The sequence below is a fragment of the Rattus norvegicus genome, chromosome 12 (assembly GCF_036323735.1).
Source record: "Rattus norvegicus strain BN/NHsdMcwi chromosome 12, GRCr8, whole genome shotgun sequence".
NCBI lineage: Eukaryota > Metazoa > Chordata > Mammalia > Rodentia > Muridae > Rattus > Rattus norvegicus.
The window spans coordinates 19946952-19965726 of NC_086030.1; the positions used below are offsets into that span (position 1 = coordinate 19946952).

General features: G+C 52.4%; 1 protein-coding gene and 1 long non-coding RNA gene across 5 annotated transcripts in view; one reads left to right on the forward strand and one right to left on the reverse strand.

Annotated features, from left to right (window-relative positions):
- Positions 1-1521: 1521 nt before the first annotated feature.
- Mafk (MAF bZIP transcription factor K) overlaps positions 1522-18775 on the reverse strand; it is a 21879-nt gene continuing 4625 nt past the window's right edge. The window contains exons 1-3 of one of the 3 annotated variants that reach the window (XM_006248915.5): positions 5703-10335; positions 4809-4888; positions 1522-3941 (exon numbers count right to left, since the gene is read on the reverse strand). In XM_006248915.5, coding sequence (XP_006248977.1) covers positions 3507-3941; positions 4809-4844 — 471 coding nt within the window. In that variant the 5' untranslated portion in view covers positions 4845-4888; positions 5703-10335 and the 3' untranslated portion in view covers positions 1522-3506. Of the gene's footprint in view, positions 3942-4808; positions 4889-5702; positions 10336-12093; positions 12242-18775 lie in introns of those variants that run through there. The other 2 variants (NM_145673.2, XM_039089073.2) reach the window with 2 other exon arrangements.
- Positions 12356-14537, forward strand: LOC102546414 (uncharacterized). Of its 2 annotated transcripts, none has more exons than XR_010056477.1 (3): positions 12356-12934; positions 13376-13492; positions 14141-14537. It is a non-coding gene; the product is annotated as an uncharacterized LOC102546414 (long non-coding RNA). The 2 variants fall into 2 exon arrangements; XR_595268.4 differs by having other exon boundaries at positions 12426-12555.

The following is an 18775-nucleotide window of genomic DNA, read 5'->3' on the forward strand; positions in this document are numbered from 1 at the left end:
AGCCATTAGGGGATGATGCCAGAAGGGGTCACTGTACCTTGCTTCCCTCTCCCCCACCACCTGCATTCAGAGGTGCTTCAGATGAACATGTTACAAAGTAAAGCTGAGCTAGGCATGACATGGCCCCCAGGGCTCTGGTGGCTACAGACTGATTCAGGATCTAGCCCTGTCAGACTGTTCAAAAAAATGGTGGCATGTGACTGGAGTACCAGGGAGGGGAACGGGGCTTCAGTCTCATCATCACCAGGAAATGGGTAAGTCAAGCCCATGGGGGTCTGAGGAGGGGCTGTGCCCTGACACAACCTTCTGCCATTTCGTGTGCAGGTGTGTATGCATGTGTGCAAGTTTTTGAGACGGGGTTTCTTACTGAACCGTAGAGCTTCACCAATTTGGTTCTGCTTGCTGGCCAGTGAGCCTCAAGGATCTGCTTTTACCCCTAAAATTGCTGGGATTATGTCGGTGTTGGGATCCAAACACAGGTCCTCAACACTTACATGGAGAGTGTGGAAACTGAGCACTACAATTTCGAAGATACTCCTTGAGATAGTATCTTTGTAGCTCAGGCTGGCCCGGACTCACTATGTAGCCAAGGCTGACCTCAAACTATGTAGTCAAGGGTATCCTTGGACTTGGGAATGATCTGGCCATTTCATCCTCCTAAGTACTGGGATTTACAGGCATGAGGAACCATGAACGAATCCTGCCATCTTGAACTTGTCCTGACCACTGTACTGCCTAGACCTGGGGCAGGCATGCAACACGGATAGACAAGACCTTCTTTATAGTCCGTCTACCCAGAGGCTAGTCACCACCCAGGGACAGAAGTAGGCTATAGGCTGGGGACAGGGGATTCTGGAGTCAGTTGTAGAGAAATCTGGCCTAGCTAGAGACTGTTTCTGTCTTGAAACTCATCAAGTAGGCTAGGCCAGCTGGCCCGTGAGTACCAAAGATCTACTTATTTCTGCTCCTACAACACTGGGATTACAAATATGTACCCGCCTTTTTAGGGATTGAACCCAGGTCCTCATGCTTGCAAGGTAAGCACTTTACCAACTGAGCCATCCTCAGCTCTAGTCAGAGTCCTTAGAGCATTGTTAGTGTCACTGAGCTGAAGCATTGATTGCTCTGTGCCTGGCCCTCTAGCAATGTCCTTTATGTTCACCTGAGACACTACCCAGCACCACTTAGGGACCAGAGGCCAAGCAGTGACATGGCCCACCCTACAAGGACGGCTCAGATCCCTGAGGCTCCTACAAGTTGCCCTGGCAATCAGAGGCCTTTTTTGGTCAGCATATCCCGGATACCGAGGGACGCCATCTGCAGATGATCTAGGAGTGCAGGTGGAAGGTGTCACCTTGTCATAGTCCCTACATCTTAGGAGACCAGCCTGGGATTGTGACCCGACTCCCAGGGGAGGGCCCGGGTGTACAGAGTAGGAAGCTAGGCCTGGGGAAGGGCCAGCCCAGGCTGCAGGCAGGATGCATGGTTCCCAACCACATCACCATCCACACACCCGAGGCATCTCAAACAGGAAATTCTTTATTGCAAAGATACAAAAGCAGTCACGGCGACATGTACAGCAATAAATTAGGTGGTGGCCATGAGGCAGGGTGCAGACGGGGCCAACAGTCTGTGATCTTGATCTCTTCTCAATAATTTATAACATGGGGGAAAAAAAGCACAAAAAAAAAATAAATATTGAAATGAAATTGCCAAGTGGCAGGCGGCTGAGGATGCCAGGCCTCGGCATGATCGGCATGTGTCCCTGACACCTTTTGAAATAGTTAAAGCTTGCTTTAAGAAGTCAGAGGAACAAGACAGAAAACTCACTTTTATCTTTAAATAAAAACATCCATATATTATTAAGTTGTGACAATGAAATTTCAGTGACACGAAGCCATGGGGCATGCTCACACCCTTCCCAGCCCCCTCCTGGCAGGTGTCCTCTGCAGGTGCTCCAGTGGTACTGACAGCCCTGTCTCCCCTGGCCGCCAAGAGTATGGGGCCTCCACCCAGGAGGACCACCAGAGGCCAGGAGCGGGCAGCAAGCCAGTCAGTGGTCACCTGCCTACCCTGGAGACCACTCATCCAGTGACCCGGCCTGCCAGCACCACCACAGAAAGACTGAGGGAGGCTGTTGGCACCCTGGGCCTCCGTTCCCCACCCCACTGTCCAACCTACTCTGCATTAATAAAGATCTACAGTATCAAACTGGGAAAGAAAATTGTTATGAAAAATCTGTACGATAAAATGTGTGTATAATTATATATATATATATATCTTCTCTCTTTAAATATCCATGGTCCTTATTGATATCCAATATGGATTACCTACCAAGGCTATGGTTCCAACAGTGCTTTCTAAGTGCCTGGCTGTAGTTCAGCCTGCCCCTGACTCCCTGTCCACCATATTCCCCAGGATCTGGAGGACACAATTCCTTCAGTTAAAAAAAACCAAGATGGCCAGTGGCCCCAGAGTGCTATGAAGGAGGAAAAGGCAGGTAACAATTGGACACCAAAGTTGCAGAGTATTTGTGACCTATAGTCTGCCTGGGGTCCTTGCCGACCTGCCCACAATGGCTATGTGCATAAGGCCCTCCAGAAGTCGTCTCTGTCCCTCCACAGTATTCCTCTCGGCCTCTTCCACATCCCCTGGACCTCGGCTTCCACACTATCCCTGTCTACTTCATTCCTGTTCTTTCCGCAACAACACACACACGCCACCGACATACCCCTTAGCATCTCTCAGGCTTCCCCTGCTCCTCTCCAGCCTCTCCCCTCTGCTAAGGCCCAGAGAACCCGAGCCTGGCTGTTTGCTGGCTCTGTGGACAGGTGGCCCCTGCACCACAATGGGGTGCAGCCTACCAGACTTCCAGGGACACTCCATGACACTTGTGTAACCCTCAGCACACATACCGGCCAGGCTCTCCCACTTGGCCAGCAGTTTCCGGTCTTCACAGGCTGTGATGGTAGCCTGTGTACACACAGGAACACATACATTAGCCCCTGCAAGTGGCTATATCAGGAACTGTTTCCCAGGACATGGGCCTGGCTCTACCTAAGGGCTAAAGCAGGTTGTAGCGCCCTTTAGTAAGGACAGGAAGGCCAGAGCCCAGAAGTGACAGACAGATGGTGTCCAACCCAGCTGGAGGCCCTTAGAGGGGACGGCACCGATGACGCTGATAAGCAGGCACCGGAGAAGTGGAAGACTGAGTCCTCACACTCTGCCACAGAGGCCTAGAGTTGTTCATCGCGGTTGCCCGTGTGGTTCCTGTCAGCTCCTAGAGACGTACCCCCAGGGGAAGGAGAGATGTGAGTGGGGGTTGCTTGTGGCACTGGCTCATGAGAGCTTCCCTTTTATCCTGCATCTGCCTGTCCCTGCCGTCCCTGCCCTCAGCCCTGCAGGGTCCACAGTGGGCAGGTAGACATGAGGAATCTGTACCAGGGAGCCTGGGATAGGCATGAGGGCTGTGCCACTGCCCGCACCCTGCCCGGCCCCAGCAGACACTAGGAGGCCGCTGAGAAGGGCACAGAGGTGGAGGAGAGCTCTGCGGATTTGACGATGGTGATGACACTGGTGGTGGCCACCTTGGTGGGTGTGACAGGCCCTCGGGCCACGGTGCGTGCGAAGGTCTGCAGGGCCTCGTACTTGGAGCGCAGGGCATCCAGCTCCAGACGCATGCTGCTGTTCTCACGAGCCAGCTTCTCTACCTCCTGCTGCAGCTCCACCCGCTGCCGCTCCAGCTCCTCCTTCTGTGTCACGCGCTTGATGCGACAGCTGGCGGCGTAGCCTCGGTTCTTGAGTGTGCGCCGCCGCTGCTTCAGCCGAGTTACCTCCTCCTTGGTGAGCCCCCGCAGGTGCTGGTTCAGCTCCCGCACCGACATGGACACCAGCTCATCGTCGCTAAGAACAGGGGCGTTCTCGCCCGCCTCCTTCTTGACCTAAGGAGCCACATGAGAAGCGGTCAGAACAGAGGCGCACAGGGTTCATGGAACTGGCACACAATCACCAAAGGCTAAAGTCTGGTCCAACAAAGGCCCGGCAGTGCCTGTCACCCTTCCTTGTTCCCATTCTACCATGGTGGCAGCATGGGACTCCAAGATTATGCCCATGGCAGGATGTGTACAGACAGCCCTGCTCCTGTTGCTATGACACCTCTTTGAACGGGGAGGACCTGACAGCCATTCCCTCAGGAAGGTCTTGGTCAACTTTGTAAAGCTTTCTAGAGACACATGGAACTGGGACCTTGCCCCTCAGATGCTCTGACCAAGCGCTCTCAGGTGAGGGACAGGGTGACCCTGTGGCCTGTCTTTCCCTGACATCCACCCACTGAAGCAAAGTCTGCATCTGGCTGGTCAGGGCTCACTCAAGGGACCCAGCACACAGTCCTCGGGAGCCTCTGAGGCAAGGAAGCACTCAGTAGCACTTCTGGTGACAGTGACATCACACAGTAAGGACCTGGGCTGGTAGAAGGGACACCACTATGCTCACCTGGCATGGGGGGCGGGGGGGCCAAGTTTGGCAGAGGAAGCGTCTGGATGCAGCCCTAGGTAGCTAGTATCTATTTCACATCTGCCTTATCACCCTCCTACCTGTGAGCAGCCTCCCGGGGTGACAAGGCCAGGCTCTTATGGGCCACTCTACCACCTCTCTCCTTCCCCGATCTTTCTCCAATTCCTGAGGACAAAGCTGACCTCATTTTCTAGGGCAGTGCTGTGAAAGGGGGGCTTTGCCAAGGCAGGATGAGTTGTCCCTGTGCCATGCAGGGCAGTGCCAGTCACAGCCCATGCTGGCCCTGCTCGCCGTACCTTCAATGTCTTGTTGGGCTTGGGATTAGTCGTCATAACCCGGGCCCTGTCACCAGGACGGAACCACCAGGAAATCGTAGCTGGAAAGACACAGAAATGGTAGGTTAGGTCTTGGCAGGCTAGGGTAATAGCACTGGAAATGGGGTAGGCCTGCCCTTAAGCCTTTTACAAAGTTCTCACCCCTTTAATATAGTACCTCACGTTCTTGTGACCCCCAACCATGAAATTATTTCCATTGCTACTTTATATCTGTAATTTTGCTATTGTTATAAACCATAATGTAAGTATCCGTGGGGTTTGATGGTCTTAAGTGACCACTCCCCCATGAGAGGGTTGTTTGATGCCCTCGAGGGGTCTCGACCCACAGGTTGAAAACCATTGCCCTAAGTGCTCTGGAGCAGGCGCTCAGTTTGCCTCTGTCTGACAGGGGGGATGAGATCCAACCCCGCCTCGTGCTTCAGCATCAGTCCCTAGAGCAGACAGACCCCCTAGGTCCCTGGTTCCCCCATCCAGCGCACTCTAAGACCGACAGCCCTGTGGAATAACTGCTATTCACGACCCATTGTTGCTTTCTGCTCTAGGCGCCCCCCTGAACGCAGACAAGACATTTACACCCCGGGATACCAGGTGCTGCATGCATCTCAAGACCAAAGGGATTGTCAGCCGCAGAGCTGGCTCCATAAGCAGCAGTACTGCACTCTGAAGGAGGGCCTTGGGACAGTGTCTGCTCCTTAGCAAGAGCTCCTGCTGTCCCAGGCTCAGCCTGGCTCACTAGGCAGAGAACAAGGCTATTTCCCGAAATTTCATTTACCCCCTCAGCCCCCCAAGACAGATGGGGTACATAATATCTGCCACTCCCCAGCCCCACCCTCCTATAGCCCAAGGGACACCTACCAGCGTGAAGGACACTGCAGCTGTGACATCACCACTCCTCCCAGGCCATCCCAGCCCTTCAGAGTGACCCCAAGGTCCCTATGGGTAGGGTGGGGGGCTACTGGTGGGTAGTAGGTTCAGAGGATCCAGCCAGAGACACCAGCAGAGAACTCCAGCCACCTGGCAGACTTACCGGGCTGTCTGGCAGGCCCTGTCCCCATGGCCAACCCGCCAGCCCCCTTGCCCGCCCTTCTCATTCTCCAGTCTGCATTGTGTCACACACCCTCATCATTCATGAAAAAGCCAGCCAAAGCATCCCAAGCATGATTCCCCTCTGATAGTTGCCATGACGACTCTGGGATGTAGCCAACCCCCCACAGTTGCCATGGCAACAGAGAAGCCCAAAAGCATTTGGGACTTGTGGGTCAAGCCTGTGCAGAAAGACAACACGAGGTTCTCAGGCAGTAAACAAAACCACTCAATTCCCTGACAAATTGAGGAAGGAGTAAGAGGGGCAGGGACAGCTCTTGGTGGGATACACCCCTACCTCTTGTATTTCAAACCCTGACAAAGATGGGCACAGAACAGGGAACATTAGGGAAATCACACAAAAGAAGAATGTGGAGAACAGGTATGAAAAAGACAGTGGATGACCTCCACTGTACCTTCCCCCACAAATGTGGGGGACCTGTAGGCTCCATCTCTCCACCCTGTGATTCACCTCTGATGGGATCCTGTCTCCACTGCCTACCACCCTTACTGCCAGGAAGCCACCATCGAGAGACAAGGTACTGACTCTGGTAATGAATGTAGTACCCTGGTGACAGTACGGGTCACACTCAGTAGGCAGTCAGCAGACCAGGACAGGGGCAGGGCCAGGAAGCTTAGGTAAAGCAGCATGGACCTGTCACAGTATCCCCTGGGACCTGAGATGGACAAGGGCTTGTCGGGGTGATCTACTGTTGATAAGAGATCACATGGGGATGTGGGCAAAGTAGTATCCACAGACCCCTTCCAGCCCCAGCTAGGGAACAGCGGCACCAGAGAAGTCATGGGCTTCCTTAGCTCCATTAGGAGCTCTCAGAAGCCAGGCGCCTAGGAGCCCTGAGAAAGTTTTCCGTGTAAGGAGGGAGGAGGGGTTGGGCATCTCTTCCAACTTGCAACCCCAGCGTCAGTGACATAGCTATGTGGTGAGTCACGGGCTGTTTACAGAGCCGGCTCACATTCCCACACAAGGACACCCCTCCCACCCGCATGCTCACGGGCCCCAGGGGCCACTGCCAGCGGAAAAGGAAGGTGCCGGGGAAGAAGGGGGACTCAACTCAGACCCAAGGGTGCTGAGACGTGCAGGCCAGCGCTTAGTGACGGGCGGGAATCTCCCCACCCCCATAGTGATGGTACCGTGACACCGGGTGGCCAGGATGTGCACAGGGCAGGGGCTTACGCCCCCAGGTGACCCCATGAGAGTCAACTGACCACTGGATGGAGGCCACCTGGCCAGCAGGAAGGGCCCCTCCCTGGCTCTCTCCATGTCCACCCTCTTTATGGGCTTCTGCTGCATTCAGGGACCCTTCCTCAGTCCTCAGCTGGCTTAAAAATAAGTAAACCCCAAGAGCCATGGACAAATGACAACACCTCCCAATGCTCGGGGTCATTTCCTCAGAAAAAGAGGGTGAGCGAAAAGATCCCAGAGACGACAAGTAGTGAGAAGCCCCCACTCAGGAGTCCTGACTTATACTGAGCTAATGTGTTTACCCCAGCCCACCCTGTCCAGTTCCTGGAACTCTGTTCAGCAGGAGCACCTGTACCCCTTGTCAAACTAACTCTGACTGCAGCCTTCGTGACTAACATTGTAGAAGTCTGTCCAGGTGAAAGGTGAGGTCCACGTTGGCCCTGAGTCAGACAGAGGCATGCCCTTCTGCCTGGTGGCAATCATGGGGGGACGATCTAAGGGACAGAGATTTTCAGCAACTCAGTGTGTCCCTTATACACCAAGCCAATGGGTACAGTCCCACCCTACCCATCAAAGGCCAAACCAGGTCTGTCATCCTAGAACTTGGGAAGTTTACAAGTTCAAGGCCAGCCTGGGCTACAGAGTGTGTTCAAAGTCAACCTGGACAACTTAGGAAGATCCCCCTCCTCTGCCCAGCTCCTTCCATTTCAGGATGGACTGGGGTAGAAGACGCCCTGTGCATAACGAGCAGGGAGGCACACCACAGAGCGTGGGAATCCAGCCTGGCGCCCAGAGACAGCAGGTAGCCCAGGCCCTAGCAGACTGTCTTTCTCCGGAGGGGAGGGGGGCCAGGCATGCATCTCCTATCCTACTTTCACTCCGGAAGCAGTTCCCCAGCACCACACTGCATTGACTGCACTACTGGGGGCATTTACAGCCTCACCTCCCTCCTGCACAACATCCTGGCAGTCCCAGCACACAGCAAAGAGGACCATGGCCAGGTCCAAAGGAGAAACAGATAGGGAACTACAGAGACCTTGCTACTAGTGCAACAGTGGACCAGAAAAAGTCTCAGAGGGTCTCCATGTTCCCCGGGGTAGTGCGTAACCTGGGTCACACACCTCACTCTGCTGCAACTGTGATACCAACCCAGGGGTTCCGCAGAGTAACAGCAACTGCAGCCCCCAATCCAGCTGACCAGGATGTGTGCTCTTCAGGTTCCTGGTCTCCCAGAATGGGGGAAGGGAGCAGGGTGGGTGATGAGGAGAGGGAAAGACCTATTCTGTCCAAAAAAACAGGTTCAAGCCCCAGATAGCTGAGAGCCACAGAACCTAAAGCCACTAAGGATGTGGCCACCTCTGCTCAAGAGCTTCTCACAAATACCCAGAGCCAAGTACCCTTTCCAGGACCCTGAGGGTACATGGAGCTAACACATTACCGACATACAGTGGCCACATGCTGATGAAACACACACCACAGCTGGTCCAATGAGCTCCTGCCACTGCAGACCACTAAGATTTCAGTTTGCTGTCCTCCCACAGAGCGTGGCTGGGCATCTCCACCCAGCTCTGGCTGGCTGGCTGCCCTCCCATAAGCCACAACTGTCTGCCTAGCCTAGAGGACGTCTGGTCACCTTGCATTTGCAATCTCAGGAAGCTGTGTCATCCCAGTTACATGCAGAGGTGACTCAAGCAGCTTCGAGGCTGACAGCAGGCTGCATGGCACACCTCCCTTAACTGTGGCTGCCCTCCTTCTGCCTCTAACCTGACCTCCTCTCCCTGACTGACTGAGTGGCCTCTCTGATACCCGGTCCGTGTTAGGGCTCTGTGCCATCCCTGGTGGTCCTGGGGCTTCAGTCACCTTCTACTCCATGTTTCAGTGGGGATGTGCCCAGGAAACAGCTAAGTCCAGACTGTGTGTGTGTGTGTGTGTGTACTTGCCAAAGTGGGTGTGAAGGTCAGAGGATAATTTTTGGGAGTCAGTTCTCTCCTTCCACGATGTGGGCCTTGGGGATTTGAACTCAGGTCATCAGGCTTGATGGCAAGCACCTCACTGTGTATACCTCACTATTTTAAAAACAGGGTCTCTCAGGGGCCCAGAATCTAACTAATCACAAAGGTTACGCTAGCTGACCAGAGAGTCTCGGTGATGCTCCTGCCTCTACCTCCCCGACACTGGGATAACAGAATATGCCACCACATCTAACATCTTTATGTGAGCTCAAGCAAACATTTTATTGACTGAGTTATCTCTCCAGACCTGTTTGTTTAAGATGGGGCCTCATACAGCCCAAGCTAGCCTGGGACTGACCTTCTCTTGCCTCAGCCTCCCAAGTGCTGGAATTGTAGAACCAGCTTTGACCTACCGAGCCCCAAGCATGGTCCAGCTTCTTTCTGGACCCTAGCCTTGGTGTACCAGATCCCCAGTTCTGATATTGGTGCCTCGAACATTGTCCTACAGCTAAATCTACGACTTGGGGTTCCCTTCTGAGCTTCCTACCTGGGTTTCCTTCCTACTCTGGCTGATGAGTGTTCCTGGCTGTGGTAGACAAGGGGTCTCCACTCTATCTTCAATTTCCACTTCTTCCAGAAAGCCCTCCTAATTGCTGTCTTTGGGGAGTCAGCATTTTCCCTGGATCTAGACCTGGTTCTAGAACTTTCTTTCAGCAGCTTCCATGCACAATGAGCTCCTGCCAAGCAGACTGCTTGTGTTGCTGATGCTAGCTCTCCTTCAGGGTATCAAGGCTCTACGAAAGGTCTGCAATATAGACAGAGGCAGGGACTCTGGAAAGGAAGCCTAGTAAAGGGTGTGTGTTCTCCGCCTACCATACCACATGGCCCCAAGGAAGAGCAGGAAGCCTCTAACCCTGACCTCTGACCTCAGGCGAGGCCATCAAGCAAGCGAAGCTGTACCCTCCTGAACACCAGACAGTGTAGTGTTTGATCACCGGGGCTCAGGTCTACCTCCATCAAACTCTATGGGTCGTCAGATAACACTTTCAGTTTCCAGAAACTGCAGGAAAGAGGAAACACAAACGCATGTGTGACTTATAAAAAGCAAAAGTAAATATGAGTGACCAGGCATCTTCCCGGAGCAGGGGACAGGGAGGGTGGGGCGGGAGAATGAGTCACTGTTTATAGCTCCAGAGATCGGCTACACAGAGAATTCTCCCAGCTGGCCTGATTTCCACTTCCCGTGTGGACTAGACCCGAGATACAGAAAGTCCACTCCAAGAAACCTTTAGACTCAGAACAGTGGGGCAGAAACAGACACAACTTCTCAGTCTAGACTGCAAGAAAGAGTTACCAGAGACCGTAAACAAACCCTGGGCTGCTAAAGCAAGGGACTAAAAACTGAGGGTCTCCAGGAGAGAATGGCCAGAAAAGACTCACCAGAAGCCTTGAGAGTGCTAGAGAAAGGGCAGACTCCCGGGAAAACATGGCTTCCCAGGACCCTCCGTCCGACTCCCATTTTAACAACTATCTGGAAAGTACACAGCCCTGAACTTGGAACAGAGCCCTGAAAGCCCAGCTCAGTTCGAGAACAAGAGGAGAATGGACTCCAGCAAAGCCTGGCTCTGTTTTTTGCTCTAATAAATCAAGAAGTTTAGTTTAAAGTTATCACATTAGTCTTATTTCCTTTACCAAGGTCAGACACCACATTTCTCTGGTTGATTTATCTAAGGATCGAAGAAGGTTTTATCCTCAGTGAGGGTTGTCCCTGACATGGGCTGCAGATATATCCTGCCTATCTACAGCTTTCCTGACTCCATCCACATGCTTAAATTCATACCTTTTTGTTTTTGCTTTTTTGTGACAGTGTCTCCCTATGTAACTGAGGCTGGTCTTGAACTAGCTAAGCAGTTCAGGCTAACCTCAAACTCAAGATCTTCCTGCCTCAAACTCTCAAGGGCTAGGATTACAAGCATGTATAACATAATGGCTTTAGATCAACACCTTTGAAAGAAGTTACCTGGCCCTAAGACACCAGACTTGGAAAATACCAGCTCAAAGCATCGAAGTGCCCACGTGCACTCCACCAGATACCTTCTGGAATGTGGCTGCCACCGTAATGGACCTCAGCAATGCCAGCCCCTGAGGTCCCAAGGGCTAATTTTAATAATTCCACAGAAAGGGAAGTCCTGAACTACCTACCAGTTGTGACACAAGCCAGCTTTTTGGGACTGGATGCACCTGGCAAGAGAAACGTGAGTGCCTGTCCATCGATTGGAGGGAGAACTGTTAAAGTGCATCTGTGATAGCAGTAAGAGCTGTGTGAAAAGCGAGGCTCAGCGTAAAAGCATCAAGCTGCCTGGCCTCCCAAATACCGACTGTTTGTGAACAGGGTAAGCTCTGGGAGGCTACAGTGGCTGCCATCTCCATGAGTAAGGATGCCAGAAGAGGAGTCTCTCTCCCGCAAAGAGATCTAGGCACTTAGGACCCACCAGGCTTTCTTCACCTGTAATTTGCTAGAGTTTGCTTCTGATTTCTCGCCGCACACTCTTAACACGCACACTCTTAATACAACTAAACGCTCACCCTACAAGGGAAATCTCTCACTTCAGAGTTGGATGAGACCTTAGCCCCAGACCACACCTGAAGAAAGTGACGGAAGCGATAGGCTGGCCAAGACGGTCACCTGCCTCGCTCCCCACCCACAGCTTCCACATCCGGCACCGCTGGCCGGTCAGCTGATTAGAAAGTGACACCAGTTACTCAGGCCCTTTCAGGGTCGCGGCCGGGAAAGAGGGGGGAATCCTACGCCGACGGAAATGGCCAGGTGCGCACGGCTCCCGGGTGCCGCTCTCCCGCACGTGGTGGGTCCCGCGTGGGCCCTAAGCCAGGTCCTGCGTGGCACGTGCTCGAGGCCCAGGCTGGGTCCCGCGGCCTTCAGGGTGCTCCTCCCGCAGGTGCGCGAACTCGGGGTCCCCTTATCCAGTACCCGAAGCACCTCACTCACCCGGGTCGCGCGCGGGGCCGGGCGCGGCGGCTCCTGTAGACACGCACTCTTCACGCGCGCTTCTGCTCTCGCGCTCCCCTCAGTCGCCGTCTCCGCCTGCGCGCTTCGGACTACTCGTTCCGACTCGGCAAAGAACAACAAGTCCCGGCCACCCGCCGCCCGCCGCCGGCTCCCCAGTACTGACACCGCTTCCGGGATCGCGCGTCGAAGCGCGTCACCGTCCCGCCCCCGCGATGGTCACGCCCCTAGTGATCACGCCCCTGTTGCTCACGCCTCTTCGCTCACCAAAACCACGCCCTCTCTGGCCGCCCGTCGTTACCACGCCCCCGTATGACCACTCCCCTTGCTGCCCCAGTCCCTGGCTCCTCCTAGATCCTTCCACGTGCAGTTGTCTCATTGCTGAGCCCCTGGCCCTGTCCATCTCCAGCACACCCGGGGCGGGGTCTATGCTACTTTACCAAGGTAGGGGATGACAGGCGAGCGTGACGCACACTGGGTGTGCATCCCAAATTTTCCTGAACTTTCAGCCTGAGCACTATGTATGTCTCTATGCCTAAGCCACCCACTGCCATCTGCGCTAACCACTGTGATCCTGAGGTCGCAGCTGCTGGACCCTCCCCGGGTCTTGGCAGAGGGAATGGAGGCCAAGTGGCTATTGACCATGTTCTGGATGTAACACCAAGTTCACATCAAGATGGCGAAGTGAGCCGGTCACTGGGAAGTGGGTCAGTTACATCACATAATCAGCAGGGCAGGTACCTAGCATCCTCTTCTGACCCATACCATGACCTTTTGATTTCTCAGTCTGAGACAGAGGTAGGATCTCACAATGCAGCTTAGAGTAAGTAGCCTGGAACACTTTAATTTTTTTTAAATTATTTATGTGTGTTCATATGTATGTGGGTTGGTGTGCACATGGCTACCGCGAATGTGTGGAAGTCAGAGGGCAACTTTAGGGAGTTGGTTTTTTTCTTTCCATTTTTGGGTTTCGAAGATTGACTCAGGTCGTCACGTTTGGCGTCTTTGCCCACTGAGCCACCTCCCTGGCGCTGGCTTGGAGCTCTTGATCCTTCTGCCTTTTCCTCCTAAGTGCTGGGGTTCTAAGCATGCAACACCATGCCTGCCCTGGCATATCTCTCTCTCTCTCTCTCTCTCTCTCTCTCTCTCTCTCTCTCTCTCTCTCTCTCTGTAAACAATGGATGTTTTTAGTTAGGATTTTACTGCTGTGAGCAGACACTGTGATCAAGGCAACTCTTATAAGGACAACATGTAATTGGGACAGGCTTACAGGTTCAGAGGTTCAGTCTATTGTCATCAAGGTGGGAGCAGGCACGGTGCAGGAGGAGCTGAGAGTTCTACATCTTCATCTGAAGGCCACCAGAAGACTGACTCCCAGTAGGTAAGGATGGGGGTTTTAAAGCCCACACCCACAGTAACATACCTACTCCAATGAGTCCACCAAGTAGTGCCTCCAAATAGTGCCACTCCCTGGGCCGAGCATATTCCAGCCACAACACACAGACAGAAAACCATTTCTCTCCGATGTGGGAGTGCGTGGACACATGGTTGTTCTCTATAGGTTTTGGTGGGGGACAAGAGAAAACAGAACTTCCTGTACTCCAGCTCAGTGCAGCAGTCTGATTCCTAGACTTGCCTAGGAGTCCCAAGACGTCCTTACATGGGAGTCATCCCCCTCTCCCCGACTCAGAAGGACAGAGCTGCAGAATGTGGGTCCTGCTACCCTTGGAGGGGAGGCAATTTAACATTCTTTCAGACCTAAGTGATGCTCAGGTCTGAGAACCGGGTGAGCGGGAAGCATCCCTATGGCTCTCAAACCCAGACACTGTGCCTTCCCAGGACTTTTTAGAGTGAATCCATGAGGCACTCTGGAAATACGTTGGAGAGCAACAGGCACAAGTACCCGGAAACCCGTGGTTTTCTGTGGGGTCAGTTCCGTGCTCAGTGTGCTGCAGGCACTGTGACCTCTCGCAAAGGGCCTCAAATCCGTTCTTGCTCCTAAATGTTCTTCTGGTGTTTGCCACTAAAGGGAGCCGTCCAGGTCTGTCAGTGTCAACTACGACCTGCCAAAAGCAGCTCAACCGGCTCAGAAACAACATCGGTGACAAGGACAATGATGCCCACGTGACCAGAACATTTCCAGAGCTATCCTCAAAGATCTGAAGGACATCTTCCTGCATCCTCACACACCTCCCGCCATCCATGCAAGAGTTCCATGGATGAGTTCCAACCGGACCTCTCCAAGGAACTGGACTTCTCTGAGGGACTGAACCTCTCCAAGGGACTGGACCTCTCCGAGGGACTGTCCCAGGGGTAGGGGTTGGTGGCACTTATCTGACTCTGTAAGACTACTCCCATAGAGTTTTCGTTAGGATATCTTACTCTCCTTAGTTCCCTCAAGCAAGAGATTAAAAAAACAAAAGCCAGGTGTGGTGGCTCAAACCTTTCATCCCAGTATTGGGCAGGGGGTGGGGGACAGAGGAGAATCTCTGTGAGTTCATGGCTAACGTGGTCTACATAGCAAACTCCAGGACAGCTCAGACTACATATAAAGATCCTGTTTCAAAATTAAAAATCCAGAAAAATAGAGGCATGGCAAGAACAAGGACTTGAGTTTGACTCCAGAACCCAGATTAAAAGGTGGGGTGCTGGGGAGATGGCTCAATGGTTAAGAGCATTTGCCATTCTCTCTTTTTACAAAGGACTTGGGTTCAGTTCCCGGGGCTCACAGGGCAGCTCTTAAACTCTGTAACTCCAGTTCCAAGGGATCCTACACCCTTTACTGGTTTTCAAGGGCACCGGGCACACATGGTACACAGACATATATGAAGGCTAAACATCGTACACATAAAAAAAAAAAATAACAGATGTGGTGGGTGTGCATGTGTTATCCCTGCACTGGAGAGGTGAGACAGGAGGGTCCTCAGGGTGAGGCAAGCCGGTGAGAGACCCTGTGACAAAAAACAAGGTGGGTGGCACCTAAGAAACAACAACTGAGCTTTCCCTGTGGCCTCAACATACCCAAGCACGTGCACACACACAAAGCCACAGACGGCACTGATGGCGCACACCTGTAATACCAATACCTGAGAGGCTGAGGCGGGGGTTCATGAGTTTAACAACCTGAGCTATCTATTAAGACATTGGAATGCGAGAGTCCCCCTGTCTACACCTCCTGAATCTCAGGGTCATGGCCGGGTGGCTTACCCGACCCAGTTCACACGGGTTCAGTTGTGGTTGTGGAGACCTGCGGTGGTGGCTTGGCTTGCCCAGACAAACGCTCCCTTTATAATGGCTTTTATGGAAGAGGCGATGTTGGTTACACCCTGAAAATCTGTCCCTTACTGCCCTGGGAGGGGTCCTATCGCTAGGCGTAGAGCCAGACACACCCTTCATCCCAGCTGTTTTGGGCTGGTCCTCGGGCAATCTATGTTCATAGGGAGGCTGGGCATCTGGGGAGGATTAAGTGCCCTCCCACACTCCTTTGTCCAGAGCGCAGGTAGGAACTCAGATGGCTCTGGTAAAGCCAGATAAATGGAGGCAACTTGAAGCTAGCAACGTAGTTCATTCAGCAGTAAGGCTACAGACAGGAGTGGTTTAGTACAAGCCCAGTGGGTACCCCTAAAGACCCTTTTCCCAGGGCCTCGGAACCCTGAAAATGCAGACTGGATCTTTGATGAGGCCAGATTCGACGGTGTTGTATGGTGTCCCTGTAGATATGGAAACACGAGCCTCCCAGAGCTGATGGGGCATCATTGGCTGCCGGGGCGTGTGAGTTAGTGTCGTGTAGACGGAAGTTCCTACCAGTGCAAGAGCTGCCTGCTGCTTGAATATGGATGAGTGTTTAGCTAGCACTGCCTCTCACCTTCACAGGGGAGAATCAATGAATGGACACAGGCTGCTCACTTGTCCAGCTACAACTATGTCCTCGGGGATGTTTCTCTGAGTCCAGTTCCCTCCCAAAAGAGTAGGGGTAGTGAGGTCCTATCCCCCGCACTCTAAAGGGGATGCAGGGAGAGCTACGGGGAATCCATGCTAGCTTCTGGGGTAAAGACATTCACTGGCTTTGGCTACTGGACAGAGGCGTCTTCGGCTGTCGAGAAGAGAAAAGGAGCGAGGCAGGCCTGAAGGGGGTGGGTAGAGTTTAGGTTTCAAAAGCTCCTAATGCCTTGTCCAGCTTCATGGCTTTGGGCACATGGTCACTATAACCTTGCCCATGACCTCCACTTTAAGATGACAATCCCTTCAGTTTAAGGGGCCAGTAGAGGACAGGTGCTCCCAGAGTGGGGAGGTAGTTCAGCTGGTAAAGTCCCTGCCCAGCTCACACCAGGCCCTGGGTTCCATCACTAGTCCCAAACATGTGTGGGAAGTCCACGTCTGTCATCCCAGCACTAAACGGAGGAAGGAGGATCATAAGTACAAGGTCATCTTTGCCTACCTAGTGAGTGTGTGGCCAGCCTGGGCTACATTACAAAAATGCATCATAACCTGCCCGGAGTCCCATTGTGATCAGAACTGCATCAGTGTCCCTCAAATAATCAAGTTACAAGTTGAGGCAATTCTAGCCAGTCCTAGGGAGTGGCTGGAGAGACGGATAGCCCCGTGGATAAAGTGTGTGTGGCACACGCCTGAAGATCTGCGCTCGGATCCCCAGCACTCACAGGAAAAGCCAGGTGCAGCAGCGTGTGCCAGCAATCCCTGAGCCTGGAGACGGAGACAGGACTCCTGGGGCTCACCAGTCAGTCTAGCTGAACCAATGACCTTCAGGTTCAGTGAGAGACTCTGTCCCAGAAAATAAGGTGGATGGCCTCTGAGGAATGATGAACGATGGGTGTGTTTGACTTCTGGCCTTCACGCACATGCACACGTCTGAGTCAGCACTCATACAAACACACACACACACACACACACACTCCTAAGATGATGAATGCGTCACCTGTCACTGTGCTTACAGCCACAGTGTCCTCTCTCTGCAAAGCAGGCCAGGGCCTTTTTCTCCTCTTGCTGATGACAGAATGGGGATATCCAGGACTCTGAGGCAAGGCCTGTGCATAGGACAATCCCTGCTTAAAGCCATGACCCCAGGTAATAGCCATGACTAGTCACTAAGACATCACTGACACAATCACCTTATTTAACATTTGGTCTGTCTTTTTTGTGTTTGTTTGATTTAACAGTTTATTATGTGTGATATGTTGTATGTATGTGTATGTGTATCCATGTATGTGTGTGTTATTACACATGTGTACATGTATGTTAGGGGTGTATGTTTATATATGCATGTGTAATGCGGTGTATATATGTGTATGTATGTGTATATATATGTGTATATATGCATGTGCATGTGTGTCACTACATGTGTGTATCTATACATTGTGGTGTATGTGTATGTGTATATGTGTGTATGGTGTGATGTGTATACGTACGTGTATGTGTGTATGTGTTATATGCATGTGTGTCACTACATGTATGTATGTATATATGTGTATGTGTATATGTGTGTATGGTGTGATGTGTATACGTATGTGTATGTGTGTATGTGTTATATGCATGTGTGTCACTACATGTATGTATGTATATATGTGTATGTGTATACGTGTATGTGGTGTAAATATGTGTATGTCTGCATATGCATGTATCTGTCACTACATGTGTGTGTATGTATTGGTATATGGGTGGGTGATATGTTGTGTATATATATGTATATGCATGGTGTGTGTGTGTGTGTGCATGTGTTGCTACCCATGTGTGGAGTTCAGAAGACAAGTTTCAGGACTCAGTTCTCTCTACCATGTGGGTCCTGAGGATTGAACTCAGGTCATTGGGTTTGGTGGCAAGGGCCTTTATCCTCTGAGATACCACCAGCCCTTGGTTTGTTTTTGTGCCCCCAAACCCCTGAAGCCCAGCATGGCCTAGAACACCAGGTAATCCTCCTGTCTCTGCCTCATAAGTGGGAGCCACTGCATCTATTGCATGGCGGCTTCCTTGGGATTAAAACACCTCCTTCAAGGGATTCGCGGAGGTGAACGAAAGGTCACCATGTCTGGAAAAGTGAAAACTTGGAAGCCCCTCAAAGACCCCTCTTGGATTTTATAAAAGGAATCAGTAACTGCCAGGAAGGAATGTGGCCAGCAGACCTAGGAGAGGACAGAGTCTCAGGCCGGCAGCTGCCTGTGCGTCTTGCAGATAGCTTGCAGCTTTTCTGAGCTGTCTCCCGTGTCGGGGTGGACTTTTCGGTGATGCATTCCTTTTGGGTCATCCTTGCTCCATGAGTAACCATCCACCCATGGTCCCGTTAGTAACCTCACTAAAAACTGATCCGCTCACCAGGCTTTGGTGTCATCATTACTTTGGCCTGGCCTGGAATTTCTGGCCAAGAATGACCCTGAACTCCTGGCTCCTCCTGCCTCCACCTCCAAGTGCTGGATGGAAATGGAGCCCAGGGCTTCATGCATGCTAGGCAAGCATTCTACATTGCCAGCCATGTTTCGGTATCTTAGTGGTAAAGTAACTTGTTCAGGACCACTACCTTCTCAGTGGCTGAGGTCAAAGTTCCAAATTCATTCCTTCATGGACCTGTGACCCAAACCCTTGTGAGTCACAAAGGATGTGGACCAGAGGTGGGCACAATTATGAGACCACACCCCTACACTTGGGTATCGCA